The 27,921-nt window shown below is 41.4% G+C and overlaps 1 protein-coding gene and 1 long non-coding RNA gene across 3 annotated transcripts; one reads left to right on the plus strand and one right to left on the minus strand.

The window, feature by feature from the left end:
• Nucleotides 1-3,078: 3,078 nt before the first annotated feature.
• SLC38A4 (solute carrier family 38 member 4) lies at nucleotides 3,079-26,763 on the minus strand. Of its 2 annotated transcripts, none has more exons than XM_061361201.1 (16): nucleotides 26,620-26,763; nucleotides 22,555-22,785; nucleotides 21,565-21,655; nucleotides 20,124-20,239; nucleotides 17,018-17,091; nucleotides 16,794-16,886; nucleotides 14,388-14,469; nucleotides 14,213-14,295; nucleotides 14,058-14,116; nucleotides 13,384-13,662; nucleotides 13,188-13,267; nucleotides 11,989-12,089; nucleotides 10,896-11,020; nucleotides 8,124-8,268; nucleotides 7,056-7,153; nucleotides 3,079-5,649 (listed from the first exon to the last, which is right to left on the minus strand). In XM_061361201.1, the coding sequence occupies exons 2-16, from the start codon at nucleotides 22,671-22,673 to the stop codon at nucleotides 5,548-5,550; spliced, it is 1,647 nt and encodes a 548-aa protein (XP_061217185.1). In that variant the 5' UTR covers nucleotides 22,674-22,785; nucleotides 26,620-26,763; the 3' UTR covers nucleotides 3,079-5,547. The 2 variants fall into 2 exon arrangements, with proteins under 2 accessions (XP_061217185.1, XP_061217186.1); XM_061361202.1 differs by lacking the exon at nucleotides 26,620-26,763 and adding an exon at nucleotides 24,196-24,308.
• Nucleotides 10,013-12,002, plus strand: LOC133216477 (uncharacterized). The gene is made up of 2 exons (XR_009726651.1): nucleotides 10,013-10,233; nucleotides 11,886-12,002. It is a non-coding gene; the product is annotated as an uncharacterized LOC133216477 (long non-coding RNA).
• Nucleotides 26,764-27,921: the final 1,158 nt, after the last annotated feature.

A 27,921-nucleotide genomic window follows, 5' to 3' on the forward strand; every position in this document is an offset into this window, starting at 1 on the left:
GCGGAGTGCAAAAGTATTCGTAAGAGAAAAGGGGTGTATTAAGGCAGCCGAGGCCCCATATGAAGAACACCAGTTCACTGGATGTTCCAGGTATATATAACTTATATCACTCTTTAGCTGAAGGAGGGAAACAGGTGGCCCCTAACCTGTGCAACAGGGCTCCTATTTGTGTCCACTAGTGATATATTAGGCTGAAGTGCCTCTGAATGGTGAGGAGGTGCTGTTACAAGCCAAGGGGAGATTACCAAGTGACCTGAAGGAAACAGTAAATAAGGTGGTGTACATGAAAAGCTGTCTGCTTCAGCAGCTGCTTCTTCCTGGGGAAGTTTAGAAATGGTTTGTGCTCAGCCCTCTAAATTTTCTCAGGATGGACCAAGTCAACTGTAGGGATTCAAAGGAAAAGCGTCAGTCTTAGTGTGAGCACTAAGCTATGTTAACTCATGCACATGAAACTCTTTTTTGGGTTAGTTTGACTGTGTCAGCGTAGGAACTGGGTCAATGGATTGAGTTGCCTGTGTAAAAGCTAACCGCAGCAATCCTGGAAAGAAAGGGTGGGAAGGGCCATCTGCTTTATGATAGAAAAAGGCAGAAGTTTCACCTTGGTCAGAGAAGGAAAAGGAGGCTGATGCAGCATTGCTTCCTGCCATCAGTAAGTGGGAAAAGGAGGCTGATGCAGCATTGCTTCCTGCCATCAGTAAGTGGGAAAAGGAGGCTGATGCAGCAGCATCCCCCTGACACAGTCAGTGTCCCCCTGAGAGGAGGAACAGACTCTCCTTTTGGGAATAATCAGCTAGGTAATAATTTATGTGTAGACAATCTGTTACTGAGGACAGGGTAACTTTCCCAAGCCTAAGATGAATGTGCCAGGAGAGACGCATGATGCATGTAAAGATAGATGAATGCCATAAACACTTTCCGTTTGAGCGTATGGAACTTGAAACATCCACTTCAAAGTGCCCTGGAGAGCTTTGGCCAAATGAACATCGTTTTGTGTTTAGTTTTGCTTCTGCTGCATGTTGAGCACCTTCTGTTTCATTGTTAGCAACAGAACAAGGTCTCCATCTCATTTTATGTAGCAAAACTAGGAGAGTGTACTGATTTCCAAAGCTATTTATCATTATATTTGGTTTAGAACTTGGGTCACCATGTGAGTGGGGGGACTTCTTTCAGTGTTACGCTTTGTTGATGAAGGTAGCAGCTCTGCAGAGCTGTGAATGCCTCCCAGCACCTCAGTGGGGGTACTAAGCTGTCCGTGGTGTCTCCTGCTAGATGGGAACAGCAGTTTTTTGTGCAGACTTTAGTGCTTGTGAGACCAGTTAGCACAGCATTTGGTTGGTTGGTTGTGTCTTTTTGTGCTGGACTTTACTAAATGTCTGAAAGGAGTAGCTAGAGCCAATGTTGTTGCTTCCAAACACTAAACTAAGACTGTTATCTAATCCAAGTGCAAAATAGCAGGTTACTCGAGATCCCTTCCAGCTTCATATCTCCCATGCTCTTATGAGTCTTCATCACCCCAGTTCAGCACAAGCTTTTAAGGGATGACTTGATTAACTAAAAGCATGTTTCATGTGTCTTTTTTCTTAAAGGGTGCTACTAGATAGCAAAATATACCATGGAATTACTGACACTGCAGCTCTGAGGCCAAGCTCCATGGGAGGAAACTGCAACCCTGAGCTCACGCTGAACCCCCAGGAGTCAGTGGGCTGGCCCGATAGCAGGTTTCCCTCCTGGGGTATCCATCCACCAGCAGAGGTGGAGGCTAGAATCTGTAAGCCCCTGGGACTCCCCAGCACCTTGACAGGCAGGTTAATGGAAACCCAGGCAAGTTTGCAGGTGGGTCTGCCTGGGCTCTACCAGAATGTTGTTGCAATAGCACATTTGCAGTAAAACTTCCACTGAAATTTAAAGTCAAAGGAATGGAAATTTTCCACCTATAGCACCTATAGATCTCCTAATAAGTAATTGCTGACTAGCTCTCATGACTGTTATGTCAGCCACTGAGAACTAGCCAAGCATACTAGGGTTTACTGAAAATTAATGCCAATGCCAGCTGCTTTGTGGCTTATCTAGGCCTGCTGCCCTTCCTTCAAATAGATGTTGTTTAACATCACTTTTGATTATTTATGGACTAGGGAGGACTTTGCTCTCTAATAGGTGTCCCTTGCTCTCTAGTAAATATCCCTTGTTCTGCCTCTTTCCAAATCCAGAGCTGAAATATTCATTCATTACTTCTGGGTTGGGTTTTTTTTCCATTGCTTCCTTTTTTTGTTCTCGAAGACATACCTTTTTCTTTAACTCCCCTTGTTCACTTGCCACCATTTTAATCATTTGATTAAAACAGCCTCCTGCCACAAGAAATTTATAGCTCAAGAACCATCAAGACAGAGCAAAGGAGATGTTGCAGGGAATCTGGGGATACCTCACCACAAGGGAAGGAGAAAATCAGGTAGGATGTTTGTGTTGCAGGTGTTGAGCAAGTGTCTGGGTCTGCAGTGCCTCCCTCATTAGTGGGCAGGCTGCAAACGCTGGCTGAGTCTGCTAGCATGGTTCTCACATGAGTTCATCACTGCTGGAGCGACGCATAGACCAGTGTATTTTGGGCTACAATTATACAGAAGACAAATATGTAACAGCAGGAAAACCTACAGCTGCAATGATAGGAAGTATTTATACAGAGCAGTACCATCTGGTGTGTGCTCCTAATAGTGACTATACTTAGCTGCTATACTGTGTATCCCAGCTAATCCCACGCTCCAAAGAATGAGGCATTCAGTATCTTGCAGATAACCCCACTTTTAATACTAGCCACTCTCTACATGTTGATGTCTATGCTGCTCCATGAACAGACACAAAACAGGGTATGCAAAAGGGTTATTATATGAAGGGGCTGCCATCTTGCTCCTCTGGAGATAGGAGGATACAGAAATTTCTCTCTTTAGAGGGAACTCAGTTTCAGTGATGCTAATGTTAAGGCTGCATTTTTGACTTTCTGGCTTTTTGACTCTGCTTGATTAAAAGAAAATAAAAATAAACCCTTCTCCTGGTAGCCTAAAACAGAAGAAAAAAAAGATCTACACACTCTGAAAAATTCATTTATTATACATCCATGGATGATTTTGTAATAAAAATCCTCACAAGGCCTATTGTTAACATTACAAAATGAACAAGAAACTCCAACATCCACCATTCCCAGCAGTGCTAATAAGTTAGTGTGCAATACTACCCTTACTCCCCAGTGTGCACAGCAGCTGCATATCACTATGACCAACATATTTTAACTTGAAAAACTGACATTTTACAGACTCTGTACATCTATTTTGGACACCGACAGGTTTGTGCCTTAAAAAAGCAGTAAGTAATGTCATTGTTCCATAGTTTTTCTCTTACTTTTCTTAAGGATATGTATGTTTTAGGTGGGCTACATGAATTCCTAAGTCTCTACATGGATCTGTAATCACTGTATGTGCTTTTGATCTGAACCAAAATGCAGTTACCATTCAGTTCTTCCCTACATGTAACTCTCAGTAATGGTAACAGGACAAAATATGTGTGGGTGTGTTACTATCAACTCTAGACCATGTTAAAGGTCTCTTCAGTAATAATGCAGAATATTTTGTATTAGTCTGCTTAGAACAGAGCAGAAGATTATTAGCACCATTTCCTTTTATAAACGCAAAACCTTTATGAGGAAGTGTGCCCCAGTATATTAAGGATACAGTACTCAGGTGAGCATAAAATACTGCTCAGAAAGATGGCAGTTGGCATGGAATACATGTTTGATATGCTTTTCCAATTCACCTGAATGTATGCACACAGTTACACACACACACGTTTATACACACGCACACGCACACAGGAGTGAGCAGAGACAACTTTTGTGTGCTTTATGGTTTCCCGAGTTCGCCGGTGTGTGCTCCACAGATTTCTAAGTTGGAAAATGCAAGCTCCAATTACACCAGCCAGGATTTGTGTAAGTGTGTTAAAACCAGCAGCCGCGCCTTCCCACACATTCCCTCTGTGATGGAGTTATCGTGACTTCTCTGTTTTTCCTTGGTGTGTACAGAGAGCATATGTAGATACTCCACAGCAGATCCACAATTACAGTCTGGAGGGCACAGAGTGTTAATTAAGCACCCATATAGCACAGAACTTCACCATTTTTTCTCTTCCTTGCACAGCTGCATAGCACGACACACTTGAGATTGTCAGTAATGTCTTTTCCTTTGGATACCTTAGTTTTACATATGTTGTTGAATGCTAGCATATGCATGGACAAGCTAAGGTACAGCAGCCGAGCAAGTTACCCAAATTTATGGTGTACAATGGCAATACAGAACTTTGAGGGCAAGTATTAAAAATTCGCAAGAGGAAAACGTCTTGCAAATTACTGTAACATAAGTAGTAAACATCTGCATCTGTTTTATGCTGGTAACCTTGCTTGCTACAGGTATATTTCAAACACTGCAAAATAAAAACGAAGCATTTACAAACCCACCAATCCAATCTGTTTTTTTCAAAACAATATGAAGTGTGTGGCTATGAAAAGAGAGTGACACACAAAAAATTTCCAAAAATCATTTACCACAGGTTAACATTTTTATAACTAGAGGAAAACAAAAAAAATGTACATAAATACATATATTTTTTTTTTATAGATAGCAAATTACAGTTTCCTGCACTGAACATTTACCAAATACACAAGTACTGAACAATACTGGACAGGGTGCTTTGCCACACCTTGTGGTCTCCTTAAATTCCCATGAGAGTGGAAGACAAGTTTCTATGGATACAACTTGTTCAGTGACGCAAGCTCAAACAAAAATTAAAAAAGTAAAGGAAACCAAAAACCCTACAGCAGAAATGCCTGATGTTTCCAGCACAAGCATCTTTAACAACAAAACACGGATGCTCAAGGGTACTTCAAGCACACATCCCAGCACAGTCTGTTCCAGAAAGCTTTATTCTGTACGACAGCCATCACCTGCTAAGGGTGACAAATTTGGGCAACAAGTCTGATGCTCAGCTTTGTCCACTGGCTTGTCAAAGCCATCACCTTTCTGATACATAGGTTGGCATGGAGCAGTTACCTTTCAGATCCCCTACAGAAACCTTACCCTTTCTCTTGGACCTGAGCAGCCACTCCTGAGCTTCAGATAGAACACTAGGCTGTAGCTGGTTTTCTGGCTGTTGCCTTTCCAGGGCTATAGGAACTGTTATTGTTAGCATGATGGGGGAGTTTGGAAAGGGTGACACCAAGATATTTTTGAGGACTATGTATGCAGTTATTTTGGTTTTGAAAACAGAAAGCATCCACACCACACATTTCATTTCACTTGGCCAGAAATGTTAAGTTCAGGTTCCTAATGCATAAAAAATGATCGTTAGTGAAACGGAGGACATGGACTCCATTGGGTTCTAGTGACCTTACCAGAAACTGTCTTCAAAATACTGCAGTTATAGCTAGGAATAACAGTTCCATTTAGGTGTCCTTCGGAGCACACAATGCAAACATTTATTGTATAAAAAGCACTCGGTTGTCTCCACAGGTTAGTGATGTCTGGAACTTGGGGGATTGTAAATCCAGTCCATTACAATAAGAGTCATACTCACAATCATGAAGATTATGCCAACTATGAGAAAAATTAGAGCCTGCAATTAGAAAATAACATTTTATTAACAAAGCAAGTGACTGAGCAGACTGTAGTTCACAGACTGTCCCACTGGAACTGCATTTTGTAACACCCAGGGCCTGAGTTTGAGTCATTCTCTGTGACTGAAGCCCAAATAGTGTCATACAAGGCTATGTGAATCAAGGTTACTCTTGTGCAAATTTCAGTTCAAGAGAGCCAGGCTTTACAAGACCAGATCTGAAAAAAACCCACTTTGTTACTATGAACAATAATACAAAATATAACACAGGAACAGGGTTCTTTTTTCTTTAAAAGCTGACCAGTTACCAATGAATGATCATTGTCTCTGCTATCAAGAAAAGCTTCAGAGTTAATCCTTTTCATCCCTATATAACAAACAGGTAAGCCTATCTCTCTTTGAAGGCATTTCTGTATATATGCAAGTGATTCAGATGTTTATAGTCACCCTTTGCTATAGCAGGGCTTTATTTCACCGTAATCTGTCCACACTCAACAATATTCTGCCTCACAACACAAAGATGAATATTTTATGTGATCTCAGCACACAGTGTGAAATTATAGATGTGTCTAGCACAGAGCAACATGAAAAATGAAGAGAGATGTGGACAGATATTCAATCTGTCTCTGATAACAGCTCCAAAAGTAATCATCAGGAATAATTTTATGATGACAACCACTTTTTTTATACTTGCAGTATGTATTGGTTGAACTTCCATGCTTTTCTAAGCATGTACATAGATGTATATACGTAAGTTTATTTACATTATGTGCCTGCATATATATTTCATCAATTTTCTGATTAAATTTTCAAAGGACATCTCTGTTTTGATATTGTTAAATGTGCAGATACCTATTGATGTTCAGGATGAAAGGTACTGTTGCGGCAGTCCAGTGTGACGTATAAACTCACACTGCGTATGAATGATAAATCTTCATGTATGTCTCCTGTAGGTATATGGATCTGTCTTAGTGGAGCACTCAGTATCACTTAATTATCTCTTCAGTAAAACTTCCTTCTTAACCTTGACCTCAAGTCTTCCTGTTAATCTACAGCTGGCCTTACAGCATGAACCAGCAGCTCCTTATACAGTGTCTTGATGTTATTTAAGCAAGGAAGGTGTTGGCTAGACCTTAGACTGGATTAAATAAATGCCTTTTACTAGCAAATTAAGGAACACTTTAACATAGATACTGTTGTGTTTCAGCAGCAGTAGGGCACCAGAGGCTTTGGCTTGTAAAGCCTGGCTCTCCAAGTCAAGGTGTATCACACTGCCTGACCTATATCTTGAGCAAGGTACTACCATTTACTAGCAACTGCGAGATATTGCACTCTGAGTATTTGTGACCTGTGGAAAGCACACACCCTCCCATCCTTCCTTTTGCAGTTGCTGCCAGCTCCCTTACCCCGATTTTCTGGGGAGACCTCAGGGGCTCTTTCTCAACCAGCCGCAAGTAGAAGGCAGCAGGGAGGATGAAAATCAGCAACGTAGCAGAAGAGGCACCTGTAAGAGAAAGCAGAGCTGAGCATTGTGTCGTCTAACACATAAGCAACATAGTACACCTGCAAAAGAGAGTGTGTGAGGAGGCAGCTGCTCTTCCAAGACCAGCTGCACACAAAGGGATTTCTCTATAGACAGCTTTCATGGAGAGCTGTAGGTCTCCATACACTTATTTGAGTGCTTGGGGCCCAAAGAGGCACTTATTACTGAGGGGATTTGTTGAAACCAGTGTGGCTGCCTGTGTTGTGGATGTGTGTGTGTGAGCTGGTTAAGTGAGGACAAACAGACAATCCAAGGGCATGATGGCTCTTCAGGTGTCAAAAAGAAGGTGGATGACCTGTGCCCTGTAAGTGGCTGCTGCTCTCCTCACAGCAGAGCCCAGCACTGTGGCCCTGGTGTAAACATCAGTGAGGAGCAAAGTGGTTGCCTGAGTGGAGTATAAAATATGCAGAAACCCCATGGAGGTGCCTTTCTCAAGCGCATCGGCATCCCCAAGTCCTCAGGCAGCTCAGAGCATGGAGACTCTTCATGGACCTCTTTGGTCAGAGGCCAAAACTGTCCAAAAAGAAGAAGTAAGGAGAAAACCGTGAATGTTAAAAGAAATGTGTTACATTTCTCCTTTTTCTAACAGCACAGTTTGGCAGTCAATGCATTTTGTCCAGGCTATAGATGCTCGAAACCCAGAGCTGATTTCCCTCTCCTCCATATGCCCCCATGGTTTTTGTTGTTAAAATGAGAACTGGGATTATTGGATTCCTTATTCCTATTGCCTTATGCAAGGTTGCAACAATATTGGGTAGTGTTTAGCTTTGTCTCAGCTATTTAGGATTTTCTGTCTTGTTTTTCCTTACTTTAATCTGTCTTTACATTATTCTACTGTAAGACCCAAACTGAGACAGTCATTCAGCCCATGAATGTAAATATGTTGTGGACAGGATTAGCAGAGTGAATAAAAAGTATTTATGAAACCTACCAATAAATCCAAAGATGTCTTTAATCGTTGGGACAAAAATTACAAGCAGGTTATTAAAAGCAAGAATTACTGCTGCAGTCAGGAAATGTCTTATCCAGCTGAATGGCCTCTTAGGAAACAGCAGTTCACTGAGAGATGAACGGATCTGTAAAGGAAAAGCAGTGGGGGAAGTTAATCAGCAATTATTTTATTACTGTTTTTCACTTGTTTAAGTGATCTATTGATAGATATTTTTTCTGTGAGAAATCCTGACTGAAGAAATGTGTTTTCAGTCTTTGATTCCCTTAATGTAACCTCACTCTGGTGTAGGTTTTTGAGAACTGGATTCACAGTTTAATGCAGAAACTCAAATATTTACAGTGTAGGAGAAAGTCAAGTAAATAGGGTGTAAAATCAGGGACATGAAATCTGTTCAACTGAAAGATGCTAATATCAGCAAAAAAAACCCCAAAGAAATCCCTTATTGTGAATACAAATCAGTAGGAAAAAAGTGCATGGGTGAAATATGAGTTGCTGTATTCTTAAACCTGATCCCTCTGAATATCCCATAGGAGTGCTGTCATTTACTTTTGTGAGGAAAGAGCAAGCTGCTGTTTTACTTTCATTAAATATATGCAAATATATCTCTTATCTCAAAATAAAAACATATTTTTCAGTGTTGCTTGGACATTGTAATCCTAAAAGCTATTGAAGAGGATCCTTTTTGCTCTGTTGACTTTCTCACACTGAATGTTTTTGTGCTTTTTCTTCAGCGAAGATGGTAAGTAGGAAAAAGGTCATAAGCAAATCCCTTTGGTGGCTGGAGATAGTGTTACTGTGGAGTACCGTGATTAACTTAAAAGATCTGAAATGTAGGAGTTGAACAAAAATGATTTTACACTGGAAAAAGCTGAAACCTCACTTCTGTTTGGTTGTTTTAAAACAACAGACAACTGTTTCTGGCTGAGTTCAGTGAGTCAGTTGCGGTTCTGTCAAATGGAGCCGTCATTTGAAAACACAACATGAATTTTGCAGTTTATATTTTTGCAGCTTGATGTGAGCCAATATTAGGAGGAGGGAGGCAGGCTGCAAAAATTTTGTCCAGCCCCTGAGTTGGTGTAAAACAGCTTTGTTCTACCAAAGAACTGCTGCTTGCATTCCTGTTCGCTTACACTCACCGTCTTGTGCGCTATTCCTGCTGTGATATAGTCCTTAAAATGAAGCTATCAGACTGAAGTTTGCTGTGACTAATGGTACATCGATCTATATTGAATCATTTTTTTAAATGATGCAATAATTTTTTTTTTTAATAATAAACTGTGACTACTTTAAGAAAATACAAGTGTGGTAGTTCATAGGGTTCATAGGTAGTAGATACAACTATACTGCACAACTATACTGCTTATTTAGAGTAACAAAGTAATTAGATCTATTAAGCTGGCTGTCCCAATAGGCCGTATAAAATTTTATGCTGGTTTACAAGTAAATGATATTTTCCTGGGGAGTTCTTTTAACAGAGTGATTAGTATTGTGTTACGAAACTGCTAAGCCTTTGCACACTTGATTGATTCAGATATAAATATGATTATGCAGAAAGCTAAAAATGCTAAATGCTACGTCTGACAGAGGCTTTTGCAATGCCCTCAGATTCTTTTCCCATGAAGAGTGATCAGTTAGTTAGGACTAAGAATCTAGGCAGTGGTTTAAACACACATTTAAAGCAGAGCACCAGAACACTCTAAACTAGATGGACTGATCACAATGGGTGTTATATACCCGAACTTCTGGCTTTTGTTTTGTAGACAACCTTGAATGGTGATCACTGCTCTTAGGTATTTGTCAGTAAGCCTGGAAACAGTACCTACACAGAGCTTGTGTTTGCATCCAGGACAACGGAGCAACAGGACCCAGGGTTATGGCTCTCATCAGATAGCAACACTACAGTGTGACGCAGATTGCTGGGAGTCCACCGGCAGCATGATGCTGGGCTTGTACGTGCCAGACAAATGGCACACCAGCCTCCAAAACTTAATAACCAGGACCAACTATTTTTTCCCTTGCTGCTTAGCGGATTAGGGAAGGCATGAGAGACAGTCCCGTACATTCAGGAGCCTGGAGGGCTGCTCTTCAGGTGGGGATTGATCCTTGAGCACTGTCAGTCCTCTGCAGAGCGCTCTGTTTAGATGTGTCTTTCCCTACTACTGTTGATATTGTGTTTTTCTCAGTGAACAGAACCTAGAAGGTCCAAACAGTGCACAGGCACTTGACTACGTGGCCAAGTCTCTACTGCCTGTGTTTCCAGTACTTAACTTTCCTCCCCTTTCCATAGACTCAGGTATGTAAGATGCTCACATGGCCTCTGCCTCTCTGCCTTGGCAGGCAGGTCTGGCAGTGCAGCATAGCACATGGCCTGAGCTGTGTGTGGCTGTCTTGAGTTTGAGTGCTATAGTAGGTGCCTATGTCTGTATTAGGAAATCTTGTAAGAATATCCCAAAGTCTTCACTACTTACCCTACTGCTTTAATAAGTATAGTACAGAGAGAGGGAGCCAGGGGAGTTGTTCCTGATTTATTGCTGATTTATTTATAAAGACTGATTTATTTCAGTCTTTCAAAGTGTGTAACCCTAACTACTGAAGGTCCTTGCCCTTGCCAAGCTACATAAGAGAAAACTCCCTTCCAAATATAAATCCAGGTATAGTTTTCTTCAATGTTAAAGTCTGACTATCCTGAATACATACAGTCAGTGTACACGGATTAGCCCTGATTTCAGCTTCAGCAGCTGTGTTACTTACAGGGAAAAGGACAAGGGGCACTGTCAGGGTTACAGCCACCAGCACTGCCAAGCGAACTGACAGCAAGAGTGCGTCAAAGGTGTACACTTTGGTGTATGTATGAAGCAGCTCATCTTCAACTTCTCCTACACAAAGGAAACAGAAAGGAGTTAAATCACTTGAGCAATATTGCACATCCAAAGGGATTTTTATACTGCAGCCAGATAAGGTTAGCTTTGGCCAAGCTGCTCTCATAAGACACATTATGGGCTAGACATGAAAGAAATTTTCCAGCAAAAGTTACAAGTCTGTCATTCAGAGACCATGAGAGTGATGCTCTGAGGTGATGCTTTGTACTCCAGTATCTCGAATGACTTTCTCAAAGTCATAAAGTGGATTTGGAACCTGAGGTAAAAATAATTGCTCTGATATGAAATAGGAAACAGCCCAGTGAACTGGGAACAGCTCTTTTCAAACTCCACTGCTGTGGCCCAGCTCTCAGACAGAGCCCTCTTGCCCCAGTGATAGAGAGCAAATTGTGCAGTGTCATTCACTTCTTTGCTGTAACAGAGGAGCTAACGAGGTAAAAAGAAGTGGCGATTGCATAAAACAGGCTAACACAGCCCACTCTGTTTACCTACTGGTTAGTCTAGCTTATCCATATTTTTTTTTACACTAGAAAGATTTGCACCTGTTTTTCAGCATAGGTGAAGCTGAATTAGTGGTGTCAAAGCCAGGGTGGGCAGCCCTCAATAGTGTTATGTAAGACTGTTGAGCAATAGAGTATTTTTAGTATGGTCACTCTTGGCCTTTACCAGAAGCCAAATTTACAGCAGCTAGTTGCCTGAGTTCACAAAACCAAGAGATATAAAACTGGTGCCCCTAGTAAGTGCCTCTGAGTTTCTCATGGATGAGGAGCTTGTGGTTTGATAGTTGGATAAGTCCCACCACTTATTCATTAGGATACACACTGTGTATTATACTTGAACAATGCTTACACCTGGATTCCAGCCCAGGTGTAATACATGAAAACTTGAGCCTCAGTGTGGCAGAACCATCTCACTTGCTTTAAAGTGAGAGTGAAAATTCTGCAGAGAAGAAGGCTTCGACCTACCGTAGAAGGTAAGGTATCCAAAGAGCGCAGCCAGAAGGTACATGATAAGCATGCCAGTGATGGAGATATTTGAGACATTCTGCATCCGTCTTCGGGAGCGACTGAAGTAGGAGAGAAAGAGAGTAACAGTGCTAGTCTTTGAAAGGCTCTATTTGTACAAAAAGTACTCAGAAGAGTCATAGCTTTACCGACATCCTTTCATTGGCTAGTAAGTTCATAGCAACTACATTGATTATACAGAGCTCTTGAAGCTTTGCAGCTCTGTGCAGAACTGCAGACTTATGAAAGTGTGTTGAAACTCCATTTCTACTACTTACTTAGTGACAACATATAAATATGCCAAGTTATTTTGTATATTGTTATCTATATACGATCAATCTCAAACGATGTATTTGAAATAAAAACCAAGGTGGCTAAAATTACAGGGCTGGGAATAACAGTAGACAAGAGTTTTCAGTCAGCTCTATATGAGCATACCCTTATATCTACATAGGGGTCTTCTGCAGGTTCAGGAAATTCTTGCAGGGCAAATCTTTTGTTTAGAAATCCTTTGGTTAAAGAATTGGTATAAGAAAATCTTCAGCTTATAGGACCTGGAAGCATGCTCCCAAGTAATCAGAGAATTTTTATTTCTTCTGAGGTTAAGCCTGCTGAAATAGGAAGTAATGGGTTTTGGCCTCCTTGAGTTTTGCAGCACAACCTCTTATAATGTAATTTTTGCTGTTGAACAAATACATTTTTTAGCCCTTCCTAGCTGTCAACTGTGTGCTGATTTAAGCGAGTGTATTTGATAAGGAAAATAGGCTGGGTGAAGAGGCTAAGATACCCAAAACTTTGGCATCCCAAGAAACCTCAAGGGTAAGCAGCAGCTGACTCAGACACAGAATTTATTAAGATATTATTAGAAACCACAATTATCAGTTTCAGTGCAACCAAGTTCCCCAGTATATTTCACATCATTTGAAGAACTGTCCACATTCCTCCTTTCCTAAGTAAATATTGATCAATGCAGCTATCTGAACAGTGATCCTTTGTCACCAATATCTATTAACTCAAAGCAAAGCCAGTATCTGCTTACTATGGAAAGCAATAAATCATTAACGGATGTGTGTCTACACACCAGCAATCAAGGCAGAACATGTAGTGATCTCTGGCTAACCAGTTAACTGGAAGTACGGGACAAAATTTAAGAACCTTACTCTTTCAGTTCACTGTATATTGGTAGCACCTCAGGGTGGCATACGAATGCAAATGCCAGGATGGGTATTGCATAGGCAGTCTGTAAAATAAAGCTTCCATTAGTAAGAATGGTCACTGCTGTACCTGACTTTTGGCTTGCAACAGTTTAGATGTGTCACGAATGGGTAGAAACAAATTCTACAGAATGTCCCTTACCCGTGAGTTGAACACAAAGTATTTTGGCTGACACATATCACTACTGTCGCTGTGCGCTTCATATTCCACACCACTTCTGGGAGAGGTATCTTTTGGCTCCTCAAGGCCTGGCAAGTGCCCAGCAGTGTTGTCCATCATGAAATTCACACCAGAACTGAAAGACTCATTTGGTAACATGATCAGGTGTGCTGGCACTGTGTAGTTGTTGGCGGTCCAGTTTCCAAGCCCATGGTCCATGATGGGAAGAGGACAAGGTATTTGGGATTTCTTGAAGATTACCTACGAAACAGTAGACAATGTCATCAGAAGAGTAGAACCGTGAGAGATTACACTTAGATCCAGGGTATGCCAAGAGAAATGTAAACAGGCACACAGAAGAGAGAGGTGAAAGGGAAGGAGCAAGAAACCAAGTGCTACTACTTCTGCTTTGCCTGCAAGTATTTGTCGTTACTCTGCCTCTGCTGTTGGCCTGCTTTATTTTTTATTTTCAAGTGTTGTTTTTTAGCCTAAACTTTTTTTATTCTGGCTTTTTTTCAGTAACAGGCTGGTTGATTTGATTCACTTGCAGGTGTTATTCTAACATTCACATTAAATTGTCATGGTAAGAAATAGAACAGCATTGCAGTTTACAGGCTCTGTATTTGCTTAGAGACAATACCCAAAGAGCTACCTACCACACTGACAAAGAAAACCATACAGGTCAGCGAAAACCCACTCGTATAACCAAGATAACCTGTGCAGCAAGAAAAACAAAAACCAGTTCAGCTGCATATAAACTCACAATTCTAACAGAAACGACAAATAAGGTTAAGTGGGGCATTAAGCTTACCTAAACTCTTTAGAAGGGAGAGAGGAAGAATAACTGCAACTGTTACTAGTATGACGAGGTAGTTCCCATTTAAATACCATTCTCTAAAGAGGAGGAATAAAAAATAGCAATCATTCCCACCGAAAGCAAGGTGAAAAAATTTCATCTGAGGATCAGGTTGGGCAAAGGTACCTACCCAGAACTCTCCTCGAGTTTCATTAATGCTCTGATCACTTCAGGAAGTTCATATTTAATAATAAAAAGGTAACTTGACATTGCTGAAAAAAAACCAAATAAACACCTTCAGAGAAAACAGTGTAGTTCCAACAAAAATAATTTGTTTCAAGAAAACATTAATACTGCATGAAAAAGATATTGTTTTGGGAAATCAGTATTTATTAAAATAGAGAAATGAGTTTTGTTCAAATAACAGTGAGATTAAATAGATGGTATGTTCCCTTGATATTGTTATCACAGAACCTTTAGGGTTGGAAGGGACCTCTGGAGTTCATCTATTCCAACCCCCCTGGGGGTTCACCTCCAGAACATTACATAGGAAAATGTCCAGGTGAGTTTTGAATGCCTCCAGAGAGGGAGACTCCATACCCTCCCTGGGCAACCTGTTCCAGTGCTCTGCCACCCACAATGTAAATAAGTTCTTCTTTATGTTGAAGTGAATCTTCTTGTGTTTCAGTTTATGGCCACTGTTCCTCATCCTGTTGCTGGGCATCACTGAAAAGAGCCTGGCACCATCCTCTCTGGCACCCCCCTTTGAGATATTGAAATGCATTAATGAGATCCCCTCTCAAGTCTTCTCTAGTCTAAATAGGCTCAGCTCCTGCAATCTGTCCTCATAAGAGAGATGCTCCAGACCCCTGATCATCCCTGTGGTCCTCTGCCGGACCCTTTCCAGTGGCTCCTTGCCTTTCTTGTACCGAGGAGCTCAGAACTAGACACTACACCAGACATGGCCTCACAGGGTTGACTAGAGGGGAAGGACCACCTACCTGGACCTGCTGGCCACATTCCTTCTAATGCACCCCAGGATGCTATTGGCCCTCTTGGCTGCAAAGGCACACTGCATAGTGAACTTGTCATCTACCAATACTCTCAGGTCCTTCTCAGCTGTACTGCTCTTTATTAGGTCAGCTTCCAACAAAGTTATGAAAATGCCCTGAATGATATCTAACATTCATTATTACAATATAATACAGTTATTACTGAATTAGCACCATGCTCAAATCACTGTTCTTATGAAATTTACACTCAACTTTTCTTTTTCCTTGTCTGTTGTAATGTTTTTCCAATGGATATTGTTCATCCACGTTCTGTAGTAACTTCAGTTGTTACTGCCTCTAAATTTCTTCATCTACCTTATTCTTTATCCCTTGTATTTTAAACTTCTCCCTTCCAATACTCTATATATTCAAAAACTCAAGTAGTTGTTGAGAATCCTGATGGAAAGGTGGACTTTTATATGACTCATTTAAATATTCTGCCAGAAGGCATGCTTTCTTCAGTTATTTTATGTTCACCACAGAGAGTTCTTTGATGAACATTCTCTCTATGAATCAGTCTAGACAAGAGAACTAGAGGAGCAGATATTCCTCTCTAACAAGAAAGCATACTTCCTTCCTGAACTGAACCACATTAGATATTAGAAAGATCATAGAACAGGATGGACAAAATTAAAAAGTCTCTTGCAATAGAGATATGTGAACCACTTCTGTCTGGGTATCAAAGTTGCTCTAAAAGAACAGGAATGTTCTGGTGATGCATATTGGAGCATAGTGCATTCCAAGAGAAAGATCACAAGAAAATCTACACACATTTAATTGACCAATGATGCATTTAATTTATATTTCAACAACTTGTCCTTAAGAAATCTAGAAAAAAATTACAAACTCCACTGAGCTTTCAGATATGTGGTCATATCTGAAAATATAATATTCATATTTCAGATATGGTGTTCCACAGTTCCTAAAAGGCTTCTTAAAGGAAAAGGAAATGTGAAAAGGAAATAGGTTTTGTTGCACAAGTGCACAGTCCTACGCCTACTGCTTACATTGGTAAGTAAACAGCCTCTGGTTCTGAGAGGGTGGAGGTTTTTTTGATAGATATTTCACAGGGAGCATCTTTTTGGATGAATACTTTCAACAATCAGTGTTAAACACTCAACATCTTAGATCACATCCCAACTATCATTTCAGAGAGATAATTTAGGCAGAAAATAAACTACTCAAGAGGCTTTCTTGTATGGAGGAGACAGAACCATGTGCTCTTTCTTTTAGATAGGTTTAATCTTTTCTAGGTTGAAGCAGATGATGGCTAGTCTGAATTGTACTCAATAAAGAGAAATGGCGAGCTCCTTGAAGACAGTCAGCCAAGCCGTTTAAGTCTTCACTGGTCATGGAGAGATTATAGGCAGCTGGCCTTCAGCAGACACTGAAGCATCAGGTAGCTGAAACAATGAAGATGAATTCCTTTTGTCCTTACTTATTACAAAATAGTGTGTACTGTACCTGACTCATCTCTGATGCCATTTAGCTAAACAGAGGAGGGAAGGACTTGTGTTAAAAGTTAGAAGACTTTTGCCCCTTACCTCCGATGTTCTGCATTGTAACTGAAATGAAAACACCACACTTCCCGGGCCAGCCAAATGCCTTTTCTCCCAGTTTTTCATATATTAATGATTCTGAAAAAAAGCCCCAAAACAAAACAAAAAAGAAACATGGACCACTGAATTGGATGCGCTTGACAAATTGCATTCCAAAGTAAAATGTATGCATGCATCAGGAACTGTTTGTCCCAGCCTGATCCTCATACCTCCTTCTTTTGATATCTTCAGCAAGAGGTGAACTGAGTAGAGTGACAGTACGGCTACGCTGAGCAGCAAAACTCTGCAAGACAAAGCAGAAATCAGAATCCCAAGCAGGACATCAGTGACACTCAGTTCATTTGAACATACACTTACTCATTCTTATGAAGTTCAATATGTAAATAGTTTTCAGCAAGTTTATGCTTTGAACTGGCAGTGCTAAATGCAGAGATAAGTGATAACTGTAGCTTACTTGTGAGTGCAGTTTCACCTTATACATGCCAAAAGTCCCTCACGGCTTGTTTAACTCCAGGTAAGTGCCAATTCTGTGATATGACAGAATCTTATATCTTAGCAGGACCCTACTAAAGCAAACAGATTTCTATGCAAGAGTCAGGTCTGGTCTTTTACCTGCTCACTGATTTTAATCTCTGTCCTTACTCAGAGCCATCAAAAAAGCCCAGCCCAAGCTCTGACGGTGACAACTTCATTGCCACTTCCTGGCTAGTCACTGCTTTAGACTTTTGCCATGTCATTGTGAAGTTGTGGAGTTTAGCTTAAGATGCCTGCTATGCAAAGTGCATTAGAAATCTTGCATAACACTAAAGCATGGCATGACCCTGGAAAACCTCCCCTTGGGTCACTTGCAGAGTACTCTTCTGGACTACTCTGCTTGAAGGTACTTGTGCCTGAATTTGTTAAATCTGATTACTGCCATTTTCCTTCCACACACCACTTGTGTCCTCTGTGATTTCAGCTGTCTCTAGTGCCTCCAGTGAAAAATGTAGCTTTTGTATGACATTTTCATTGCACACCACCATGGGCAGCATATCTTATTACCATAACCATCCTGTCATCAGCCTGTACAAGTGCTGGTGTAGAAGGGGATGTGATGATAACATGACAGAGCTAGGAAATGCGGATGTGCCTTACTGCGTGGCACAGCAAGAGGTTGTGCCCAGACTTCCCACTCCACTGAACATGTGGTTTGGTATAGATGTGGAAGACACTGACAGGCAAGACTGTAAATAAGTTTCAGTCTAAGAAGAGACAGGCTCTTGGGCCAGGTGGTGGCCACCAGATCATCACAATTTTCTCTGAAGTTTCTTCCTCCAGGTGAGACAGAGAGCACTACGAACTTCATGTGAGCAGGATCATCTCTCATGCCCTGGCCTCATGCAATGTAGTAAGGGGGGGATCATGTCTGAGATCACACTGTATCCTGCCAAGGCAGTATCCATTTTGATAAGGGGCATCTACTTATCTGCTATTCAGAGACATGGTCTCTGTATCCTGGCACATGACGTATGGTAAACCAAAGCCATCCTCGTTGCTAAATCATGCCATCCAGTAGAAGTGGTGCTCTGGTGTGTGCTCCATGCTATAGCAAACCTCCCCTCCTGGAGAGGAGGATGTAATGGGAACTTCTGCAGAGCTTCTGAGTTTTAGAAGCTCTCCTTTTGCCTTCACCCTACAGAACATCTTCCAGCATGAGAGCACTTGGGCAACATGAGAACAGCAAATTACAAAAATTTAGACAATGCAGCCAGCATCCCCTAAATTAGAATTAACACCCAGCAGTTTCCATTTAGTAGATGGGATTTTTCTGTCCCACTAACACTAATGTCGTACTCAGTGAAAACAGAGGAACCTCCAGCCAGTGGATGCATGCCGTGGGGGTAACAATATCCCCATACAGTTTTATACTTTTAAATAAAACTCCTTCCTGTACTGGAAGGGAGAATGTTCTCATGCAGAAAGTATGGAAGTAAGACAGAAAAGAAAAATGAGCTGTGGGTGGAAACATCCTTTGCTTTTGCTGTTTAATACTCTATAGGGTTCCTTTAGCATTACTCCCTGCTTTAGCACTGCCAACAGAGCTAATGTCATTAGGCTCATAACAAATCTTTTCAGCCACCTGTGTGAATGAACAGAGCCTTAAAAAGAGATACTACAAAGGTGAATTTTACTTTTTTTTTTTTTCTAGTGAGGATTGATGTACCATAGTTTTCTTTGCAGTGATAATTTGTGGCCATACTTGTTAGTATAAGTGCTCAAAGCCTACATTTTTTTCAACTGTAATGCAGTCAATGTTAAAACCAGTTTCCATTTTTATATCTGCAAATACTGTATCCAAACTGTTTGAGTGCAGGTGCTGGGGAGTACTTATCCAGGACAGCATTTGCATCTACAATTAATTTTCAGTTAAAAATTCTGCTGGCAAAACAGGAGGTGTTTCTTAGCAACTGGAAGCTACATGTAGCATTTCAAATGCTCTTGCTGTCACACTTACACAATTTCCAGAAGAAAGAAGCCATATAAAGATAGCAATGCGACCTGTTTTAAAGGCTTGTTTGATTTCAGTAATGTAAACAATGGCCTATTGTCATACAGTACTGTCGTGCTTCATTCCAGACTCGCAGGGGATTAAAATTAACTATTTATTTAAAAATAAAACCAGTTATTAAAAAGACCTTTTTTATTATTATTTTTCTTGTGTACAGTCTGTCTCGTTTTACAAGGTTAGCCATAGATTAAAAAACTTCACATGGCTATCTGTTACTGTCCATCAAAGCCCATTTTGTATAGATACTGTATGTCAGCCACATACCATTGCTGTCATCTATGCACACTGAGTACAAATAGACTTGAGGGAGTAGCATTAAGTCTGGATAAATCTGTGAATGTCTTTGCATTCAAAGCATGCTGCTATTTCAGACTTACAGCAAATATTCTTCTTCCATAGTGATTAGATAGTTGAGATGATGTAAATATATACTTTATGGATGACTTATTTCCCTTGTTGAATTCCCGTACTGAACCAGCAAGATTGCTGCTGTTATTTTAGGACCAGTATACTGTTCTTCCCCTCTGTTTTTTGACTGCACAGTATCAATTCACAGTTGTGTTCCTGATACAAAACAGGGCTAAAATAAATTAAAGGTCTGTCAGCAGTGGACGGCTCCTTGTGGTGCAACTGAAATGTTTTCATTACAGATGATCTTACAATAGTTTTCAGCTAACAAAACAAGCTTAACATACCTCCCTAACCACAAAAAATTTAGCTCTAGCTCACTGCTTATATTCTATTTGCTTTTCTTTCTGTGCACTTACATGAAAAGGATAATTCCTGTGTTGGCCATGGCATAGGAGAGCCCTAAGATACCGCTGCCCATAATGGCATTGCTGAGGTTGAAAGTGGACATTCCAAAAGAAGTTCTTCCCTGGTGCTGTTGGGAGCAAGAACAAAAAATGGCAATTAATTTACATTTTACTGAGCACAGCAGCCTAATTATCCTCTTTGCTGGTTTTTCCTGTATTGCTCCCTTGATCCTTAGAGGTGGAGATTTGTCAAGGCTCCTGGATCCACAGGTGCTTGCCACCATAAGGAGTGTCTTTTACCCCCAGAGCCAGCTGTGCTGGTAGGTGTTTGCCTCTTCCCACTCTCTTTGTCTCAGTGGGGAGATGGTCTGCTTCCCAGATAGGTAACTGAGGTGACATAGCCACAACTGACGGTGCTGGCCAGTCTCTACAATAATACGTACTGCTACCTAGCAGATTTACCGATTATTACAAAATTATATTTATTGATTTTCTTTATTATTTCAAAAAGTCAGATTACTTTTAAAAATTAATTAAACAGATTATCAAATTTTTCTCTAAGTAGTATGTGATTCTTTCTTTGGGGGAATAAAAGTGTGTCTGGGGGAGAAAAGAAGGAAGCACTGTGTGTCTCAGGCTGGAGGCAGAAGTGGAAGAAGACAGAAAACTAGGAGAGGGTGGGTGGTGTGTAAGGGAGTCACATCTGCCACCAAGTGGAAAAGAAAAAGGGGGAATATGGCTCTGAATTTTAGCTTGCAATCAGAAGTAATATTATTTTGTTTTATTTGATCAGTCCTAATGAAACCTGTAACATGACCAAGAAAATAATGATTTTCTTTGCAGCAAGTGCATGAAAACTTTGAATAAAGTTAAATCCTGAGCAGAGAGGCACCCGCATGCACACCCCAGGAGCTAGTGCTGTGCTTCCAATTGCATATGGAGTTATCTAAAGAGTTGCAGGTGTGCTGAGTGTAATATTCAGCATTGCAAAGCCAAACATGAATGCCCTTTCTTTAAAGCAATGCAGCTGGATGTGGATCCTTTTACATGGATGCTGGAAATAAACAATACAAGCACACACGCACTAAGTCCCAGGTCTTACACTGATATTTAAGCAACAAAGTTCTCCTGAGCCAAATCTTCTGGCAGAAAAAGGGGTGCTGACCAAGCCTGGCTGAATATCTTGGGTAAGATGATATGGGCATGTGTGCTACTGAAGTCCAAGCATGGTATGAGGAATTTTTCTGATTACTTGTGAAGGAAAGATCCAGTTTTACTTGCAAGACTATGGAAAGGGCTTGCTGCGTTGCTACAAAATGTGTTTACTCTTCCAAAGCCAAGATGATGCTGATCAAGTTCCAGAGTAATTTTGTTTACTGGAACATTTGGAAAAAGATTCAGGCCAATAAGATTTACTTTGTAATTTTACCCTTAAAAAATGAGTAAAACTTACATATTCTTCACTGTATTCTTCCAATTTCTTTTTATCCATATATCCATTTGTAAGGAACTTCTGACTTTCTGCATCATCACTAGCAAATGGACTGAACACAAAAGAAAATAAGAAAATATTAGATGAGGCTTATGACACACATTCTGGTCAAATAGAGCCTTTTATTGTTAGTGAAAACTTCCTTTGGACCATTGCAATGAATATTTAAAAATCCCTCAGAACAAAACCCCTCTTTTCTCCTGTAAGGTTCTCATGTCCAATCACATGTTTAAAAGATCATTGCGTTGCCTTAGCATTTAGTTTTAAACCCAGTAATCTTCAAATTATACATCATTGCAGATGTTGGAAAATAGCAGTTCCTTATAGCCAGCAATGTGCTAAAGCTGAGCATGTACTTCACATCTGAGGAGCAGAACGCCTTGCAGCTGCCCTGTTGGAGATAAGTGCTGGGGTGTGAGGGAGGTGTCAGCAAACTGAGAGCTGGAGGCTGGTGTATGGTTTTGAGATGTCTTCCTCAGGCCACCCAGGTTCTGGTGCTGTGATGGGTTGTGCTGGAGATGCCTGAGGGTGGGCTGTCCCATTGGGAGCACTTAACTGCTGCCCTCCATACCTTGCTCTGGAAAGCAATCCCCCTCTCGAGGTGCTCATGTTGCACTGCCCTGAGAGCATATTAATTTACACGTCTACTATTTGGCTGGAGTGGTTGGAAACTGCTGGGCAGGTTCTTGGAGCTGGGAGCCTGCAGAGGTCATGCCAGGTGGTGGCCAGCAAGGGGGGGACCCACGGTGGCTCTGCTGTGCTGGCACACCAGCCTCCAGGGCGCAGGGCAGGGACAATTGATCCTGAAGGGGAAATACTAGCAAAGCAATCACACTAATTTCAATGCATTACCTAGGAGATGTCTTGAGTCCCAGATGACATTAGTGAAGCTTGTTTTTTGATTATTGCTTTCTAGCCCTAATGGAAGAACCTTCCCATTTAAAGGCTTACCTTGTAATTGCAGACTTTTCTGAATCTGCCACCTCTGTGTAGTTGTCTTCAAGGCTTTCCCCACTGTTGCTCTGGTTATCCAGTTCGATGTTGACTTTCTGCAGCTCCATGCGATCCATTAGAGTGGTCAGCGCTTTCCAGCACACGCACTTGGCTCTTCAGGGTAAACAGCACTGTGCTGTCTGCTTGTGGGTCCTCTCTACCATGCGGGGACTGCCGGAACACTCTGTTCTGCAAACAAAACACAACAGAATCATTAGAGTTTTCCTCAAATTAGATAAAACAGTGTGAATCGTCGGGTTTGAGTTTGATCTTTGTAATAGCATGAAGAGGGGAAAGCATTGCAGACTGGGAAAATTCTGGGCAAGCATAATATCCCTTTATATGCCAGTGCTTGGACCTTCTGTCTCCCTTCAAATAGTAAAGAGTGCAAGGGCCAAAGGATGCACAGTGGATGTCCAGCACCCATCAAAATGACAAAGCCAGCAGAAAATAATTTCTTGAATTTCTAAGGAAAGGTGTTACAGGAGTGCTTGCTATTAGAAATGAAGGGAGTCTGTCAGGGTTTCCCTACCACTGCTTCAAAACTTTCATGCTCTTAAAGGAAATGCTCAGTACTTTGAACTATTTGTGTAAGATGCCTTTCACTGGGATCTGACAGAGATGAACATCTCTGCATGATCACTTCTATGATAATTAGGAGCTGCAACTCTCATACAGTGGTTTCTGGTTGGCAGTGTATCTGTTTAACTCTTGTCCCACCACTAGAAGCTCTGCCTCAATAAAGACTACCACATGGATATAAGACCGACTACCTCTAACCTTGTTAAAAAAATTCCTGCCTCTTAAAAATCATATGAATAAATGCTCAACTAACTCTGTATTTCCATATGGATCAAAGGGAACTCTACAAAACAAAGTTACAAGGAGGACTTCACCTCTGGGATTTCATCAGCTTTATGTTACAGTCTTATTTGCAGGTACACATTTATATTCGCTTGCTCATTCCCAGACTCAAGGAAAGCACTGGGCAAAAAATGATGTAGTTTTAAAATAATTTTCCCTTCCCAAAGGTATTCCTTAATGCATTTTGTATTTCCATGTCACAGCTTAGGAGAAAAAGGGGTGTGCTGGTGAAGGGAGTGAGCATAGAGAAGATAGCACATTGCTGGCACACCTGGGACCAGAACTGCAGACTCTACTTGCTCCCTTGCAATCAGGCACGCTGGCTGGGTCTGTTGCATTTTTGTAAGTATCACATGCTAAACGCATCCCAGCACTGCGTAATATCAATATCAGAACACACCACAATGAGTAATTTCTACGTCTGTCTCTTTGTAACACCAAACTGGCAATTGTTTAGCAGCCATTTTTCTGGTTTTACGTTTATGGATGCTGGATGGCCAGACCTTCCCTATCCTCTGCTACAGACCACATGCTGCTCTTAAGAACGTAGTGGCAACCTGTTAGAGTGCATGCGTTTAACATGCAAATGCAAACTTTAAATACCAATCCTGGAGGATAAAACTGACCCTGGGCCAGAAATTAACAGCAGCTTCCTTGCTTCTCGCTAAAACATTCACCCAGACCAGACAACCGAAAAGGAAAAGCAATATCACAGTGCATTAGAAGGTTTCCTACCAGAGCGAGTGGCTGTGTTTACTCCTTTCTGCTGCCATGCGGGAAGTGTGCGTGTGGGGATGAGTGACTTGGGCATCAGGGCAGAGCTGCCAGCACTCACATTCCAGTGGCTGGGGAGGGGGGGGCGGTTCTGCCCTCCTGGGATATGAATAACTCCGTGACATGAAAAAATAATAAAACCTCCCTAACAGAGCCCTCCCAACTGTGGCTTCATTCACAGAACTGTCTTCAAGTGCAGTCGCTGCCCTGTCTGAGAAACAAAGTCCTTCCAGTTCCTGGCATTTGCTTTTGATCTATGGCATAAAAGTCAGGCGGACAAATCTGACTGCTCATAGCCCTGCTCCGGTAAAGGGTAAAATCTCCTCTGTGTGCATGGCATAAAGTTTGTCAGAGAAATGTCTTTTCCAGAAGTGGCAGTCCAAAAAATACAGATCTTCAAAGAGTTGGAAAAGAGAGGAAAAGTAAGCAAAAAAGCTGCCAGGAATTGAGTTACACAAAGATTAGGCTGAGAAGGAAAGTGTGTGCAGCACAGCAAACACAGTTTAGAAAGGGGAGCAAAAACTGACTGGAAACACATGTTGCAGCATAAGAATCATCTGGACATTGTCCCGTCAGACATTTACACAAGTAATCTGATTCATGGGCGTCATCTCAAGAGACTGGAATCAGTGCGAAAAGCAGTAATTTTTAATTACTATTTCTTAAAAACCTATGAATTCCTGAAGGTCTTCTGGTGAAGGTGCAAAGCCTAAGGTGGCAAAATTAAACCTGCTGACACCCTGGTTTGTTGAAGTTGTCACTTTTAAAGGAGTGGTTGGTAGATCTCAAGGGGGCTGCAAACCATGGGCTGAAAGCCGTTAGCGTGAATGTGAGCAGGATGATACTCAGCAAACGGACTTGGTATTAGATTTGAATCCTGCAAACACTAACAACTGCAATTACAACTGATGGAGCTGGTGCTTAGCTGGTGGAAATCCATATCTCCAGGTTCCTAGAACTGCAAGTCCTGAAGGGTTCAGAGGGAGGTTGATGTACAGGTAGCATGTGCTCCCCACAAGTAATGTAGAAGGGGCAGTGCTAGCATCCCTTCACCTGATGAGGAAATGGGATAGCTCTGCACCTCTTGGTTTGCTGTTCCATTTGCAAGATATTATTTAGTAAAAGGGGGATGCACTATCTGTCTCTGCTTAAAATAAAATGCTGGCTACAGCTGCATGCTGTACCATGCCCAAGCCCACTCCAGGGCTGGTGGCATGAACCCTGCAGAGGTTCGTGCTTGCTGAACCACCACTCCTGAGTGATGGCCAAGCACCAAGGCAATGACGGTGTGATCGAACATGGCCATCAAGGTCGGGCACATCTGGGACCTGCCAGAAGCTTAGGACATGGCATCAGAGGAGAAACACCGAAGTTTATGTGCTTTATCTTCCATGGGTTTTAGTGCTTTCTGCCTCAGAATTCTGAATTTGGTGCCTAAACACAGAAGAAAAATCTCTTTGCTCCATGGCATTCCTTAAACTTGGCTTCAGTATGGTGATGGTTTTGCTCCCTCATGTAGCATTTAGCTGGACAGAAAAGATTTTTCTTGAAGTGCAGCATTAAAATGGAAATAATGCTTCTAAAAGACATTCACCTGTTATTAGAGGGAAGTTATCCCTATCAAACTATTTTTCTTTTCAAGTATAGGGTACTGTTCTGCAACATTTACAGTTTTCAGCAATGATTCAGAAAATGATGGCATTTTTTAGCATCTGATTTCACAAAGTTATTGATTTCTGTCCAATCTGCAGTCAGGGAACTAAGAGAATGGTCAAGCATTGGGCAAATAATGGCAGGCCACAGATATGACAAACATTTTCATGGGTTTTGCAGTATAAAGGTTTGTAAGCTCTGCCATGGTATCAGGTTTAGCAGATTTTTCCAGATTCTTCATCTTCATGATAGTGACTTTATAATAAAATTGTCTAAGCAGCTATTTCAAAATGAATATTGTCACTGTGCAATAAACAACCAAAAGACAAAGCCTACTCTCACAAATTATTATTCTTACAGAAATGTGAAACCAGGAAATCAAACCAGTCTCGAAAAACAAATCTCAGAAGTTAGCCAAGGGCTGTAAAGGAAGCAAGCATTCATTCCTTAATTGCCTGGTCAAATTTAAACACCTTTCTCTGCTTATCTGATGGCTTAAGTTTGATTTGCCATGCAAACCACAACAAAACAAGATTAAATTCCCTTCCTGGAGAGGTATCAAAGATATTTGCCAACATAAATTGCCATCTGAGTAAATCTTAAGGAGCCCATCCTTTGCATTGGACTTATATGTACAAATTATTTACATTTCTAATGCTCCATTTTTAAAGATGTGGTCAGTGTCTAGAAAAAATGGATCAAACATTGTGAAGAAAGAATCTGTAGGTTTACCTGTGAGTCAGGCAGGTTCTCCCGCTTGCTTGCTAAGCAGTTTTGGATCTTTTAGGAATTGCACCTGTAAGGAAAAACTTGCTCATGTGCAACCTAGAGCAGTTGGACAGTGATTTAAAGACAAATGGGAGTGTATGAGAAGAACCAATCACCAGCTGCTACTCCCCAACAACTCCCTTGGACAAACTTGCGTCAGCTCTTTCTGAAAAAAAAAGGAGAAAAAAAAAAAAAAAGAGAAAGGTAAATCAGTTTATTGGAGCACACTGAAGGGCAAACATCTCCGTTACCAGAGCTCTTTGCTCTCTGAGCTTAGCACTATTACAAAATGCATAGCAGAATGCTTCACCCAGGCTTTCATTTGGTACCCATCATTTTTGAATGATGCATGTGCGTTATACTTACAGTAGCAGTAGTAGTAAGGCTGGAAAACAGGACCTGGGAGAAATAACTAAGGGCTCCCACACTGCTCTTATCTCTGTGACTGCAGAGCCAACAGCTTGTGCTTGCAGTGAGATGTGTGCGACAGGGCTCGATCGGAGGTGTGTGCTTTCAAATAGGCTGGTTGACCTGTGCCTTAGTTTTCCAGCTGAAATATTTACTGTCTTTGCAATTGTGGAGGTGTATGTCAAGTGACGAGTATTATTCATTTAATAGCAATATAGACGTGTGGAGAAGTATTGGATTTCCTGTAATGTGACTGCAATACTGTAGAATTTACAGCCTTTTATCAAATTCCATAATGACCATAATTAAAAAGAACCCCAAACAACTCTCCAGCCCTCTTTGTGATTAAAGCCCTCAGACTGGCCTGACTGTGAAAGGAAGGCAAAGGAGGGGATGCAAGTTTTAATTCTTAGAGTTTCCTGTGGAGCACTTCAGCCTGCTTTAGCTCAGGCTGTGTGACAACCTGTGGGAACCCAACCCCTCCTGGTCGTGAGCAGGGCTTCCTCCTGCTTGCTGCTGGCACTGGCTGTGGTGTGCTGTTTCATGGTTCCCCCCTCCAGAAAAATCCTAGTTCCAGTATAGACTCAGACAAATCATCCTGTGTTTTCCTCTGCATCAATTGGTCTGATGAGGGAAACAGGCTCTCCCTATAAACATAAGACAAAGAATAGGTGTCTTTAATGAATTAAAGCAGTTCTTAGCTGTGATTTGGCACCAAACTGTTCTATGCTATTGCCAGGGGAGAGAAGCAGAGCAGCAGGGAGAATGAGGGAAGGCAGTCCTGCTCTGTTTGTGCCTGTTTGCTTTGAGTACTTGACAGGACTGTGGGTATAGGCAGTTTCCTCGTTGTGCTGTTGT

This window comes from Neopsephotus bourkii, unplaced genomic scaffold (assembly GCF_033783945.1).
Source record: "Neopsephotus bourkii isolate Nb327-2 ecotype Australia unplaced genomic scaffold, CSIRO-AGI_Nbou_v1 NB_1053, whole genome shotgun sequence".
NCBI lineage: Eukaryota > Metazoa > Chordata > Aves > Psittaciformes > Psittacidae > Neopsephotus > Neopsephotus bourkii.

Coding starts and splice junctions, on each gene's coding strand:
- SLC38A4 (XM_061361201.1), bottom strand. CDS start 22,673: ATGGATCGCATGGAGCTGCAGAAAGTCAACATCGAACTGGATAACCAG. Junction 14,470..16,793: donor TACAATGCAGAACATCGGAG/GTAAGGGGCAAA, acceptor GTTTTTTTTCAG/CAATGTCAAGTTACCTTTTT. Junction 12,090..13,187: donor ATATACAGTGAACTGAAAGA/GTAAGGTTCTTA, acceptor CTCCTACTTCAG/TCGCTCCCGAAGACGGATGC.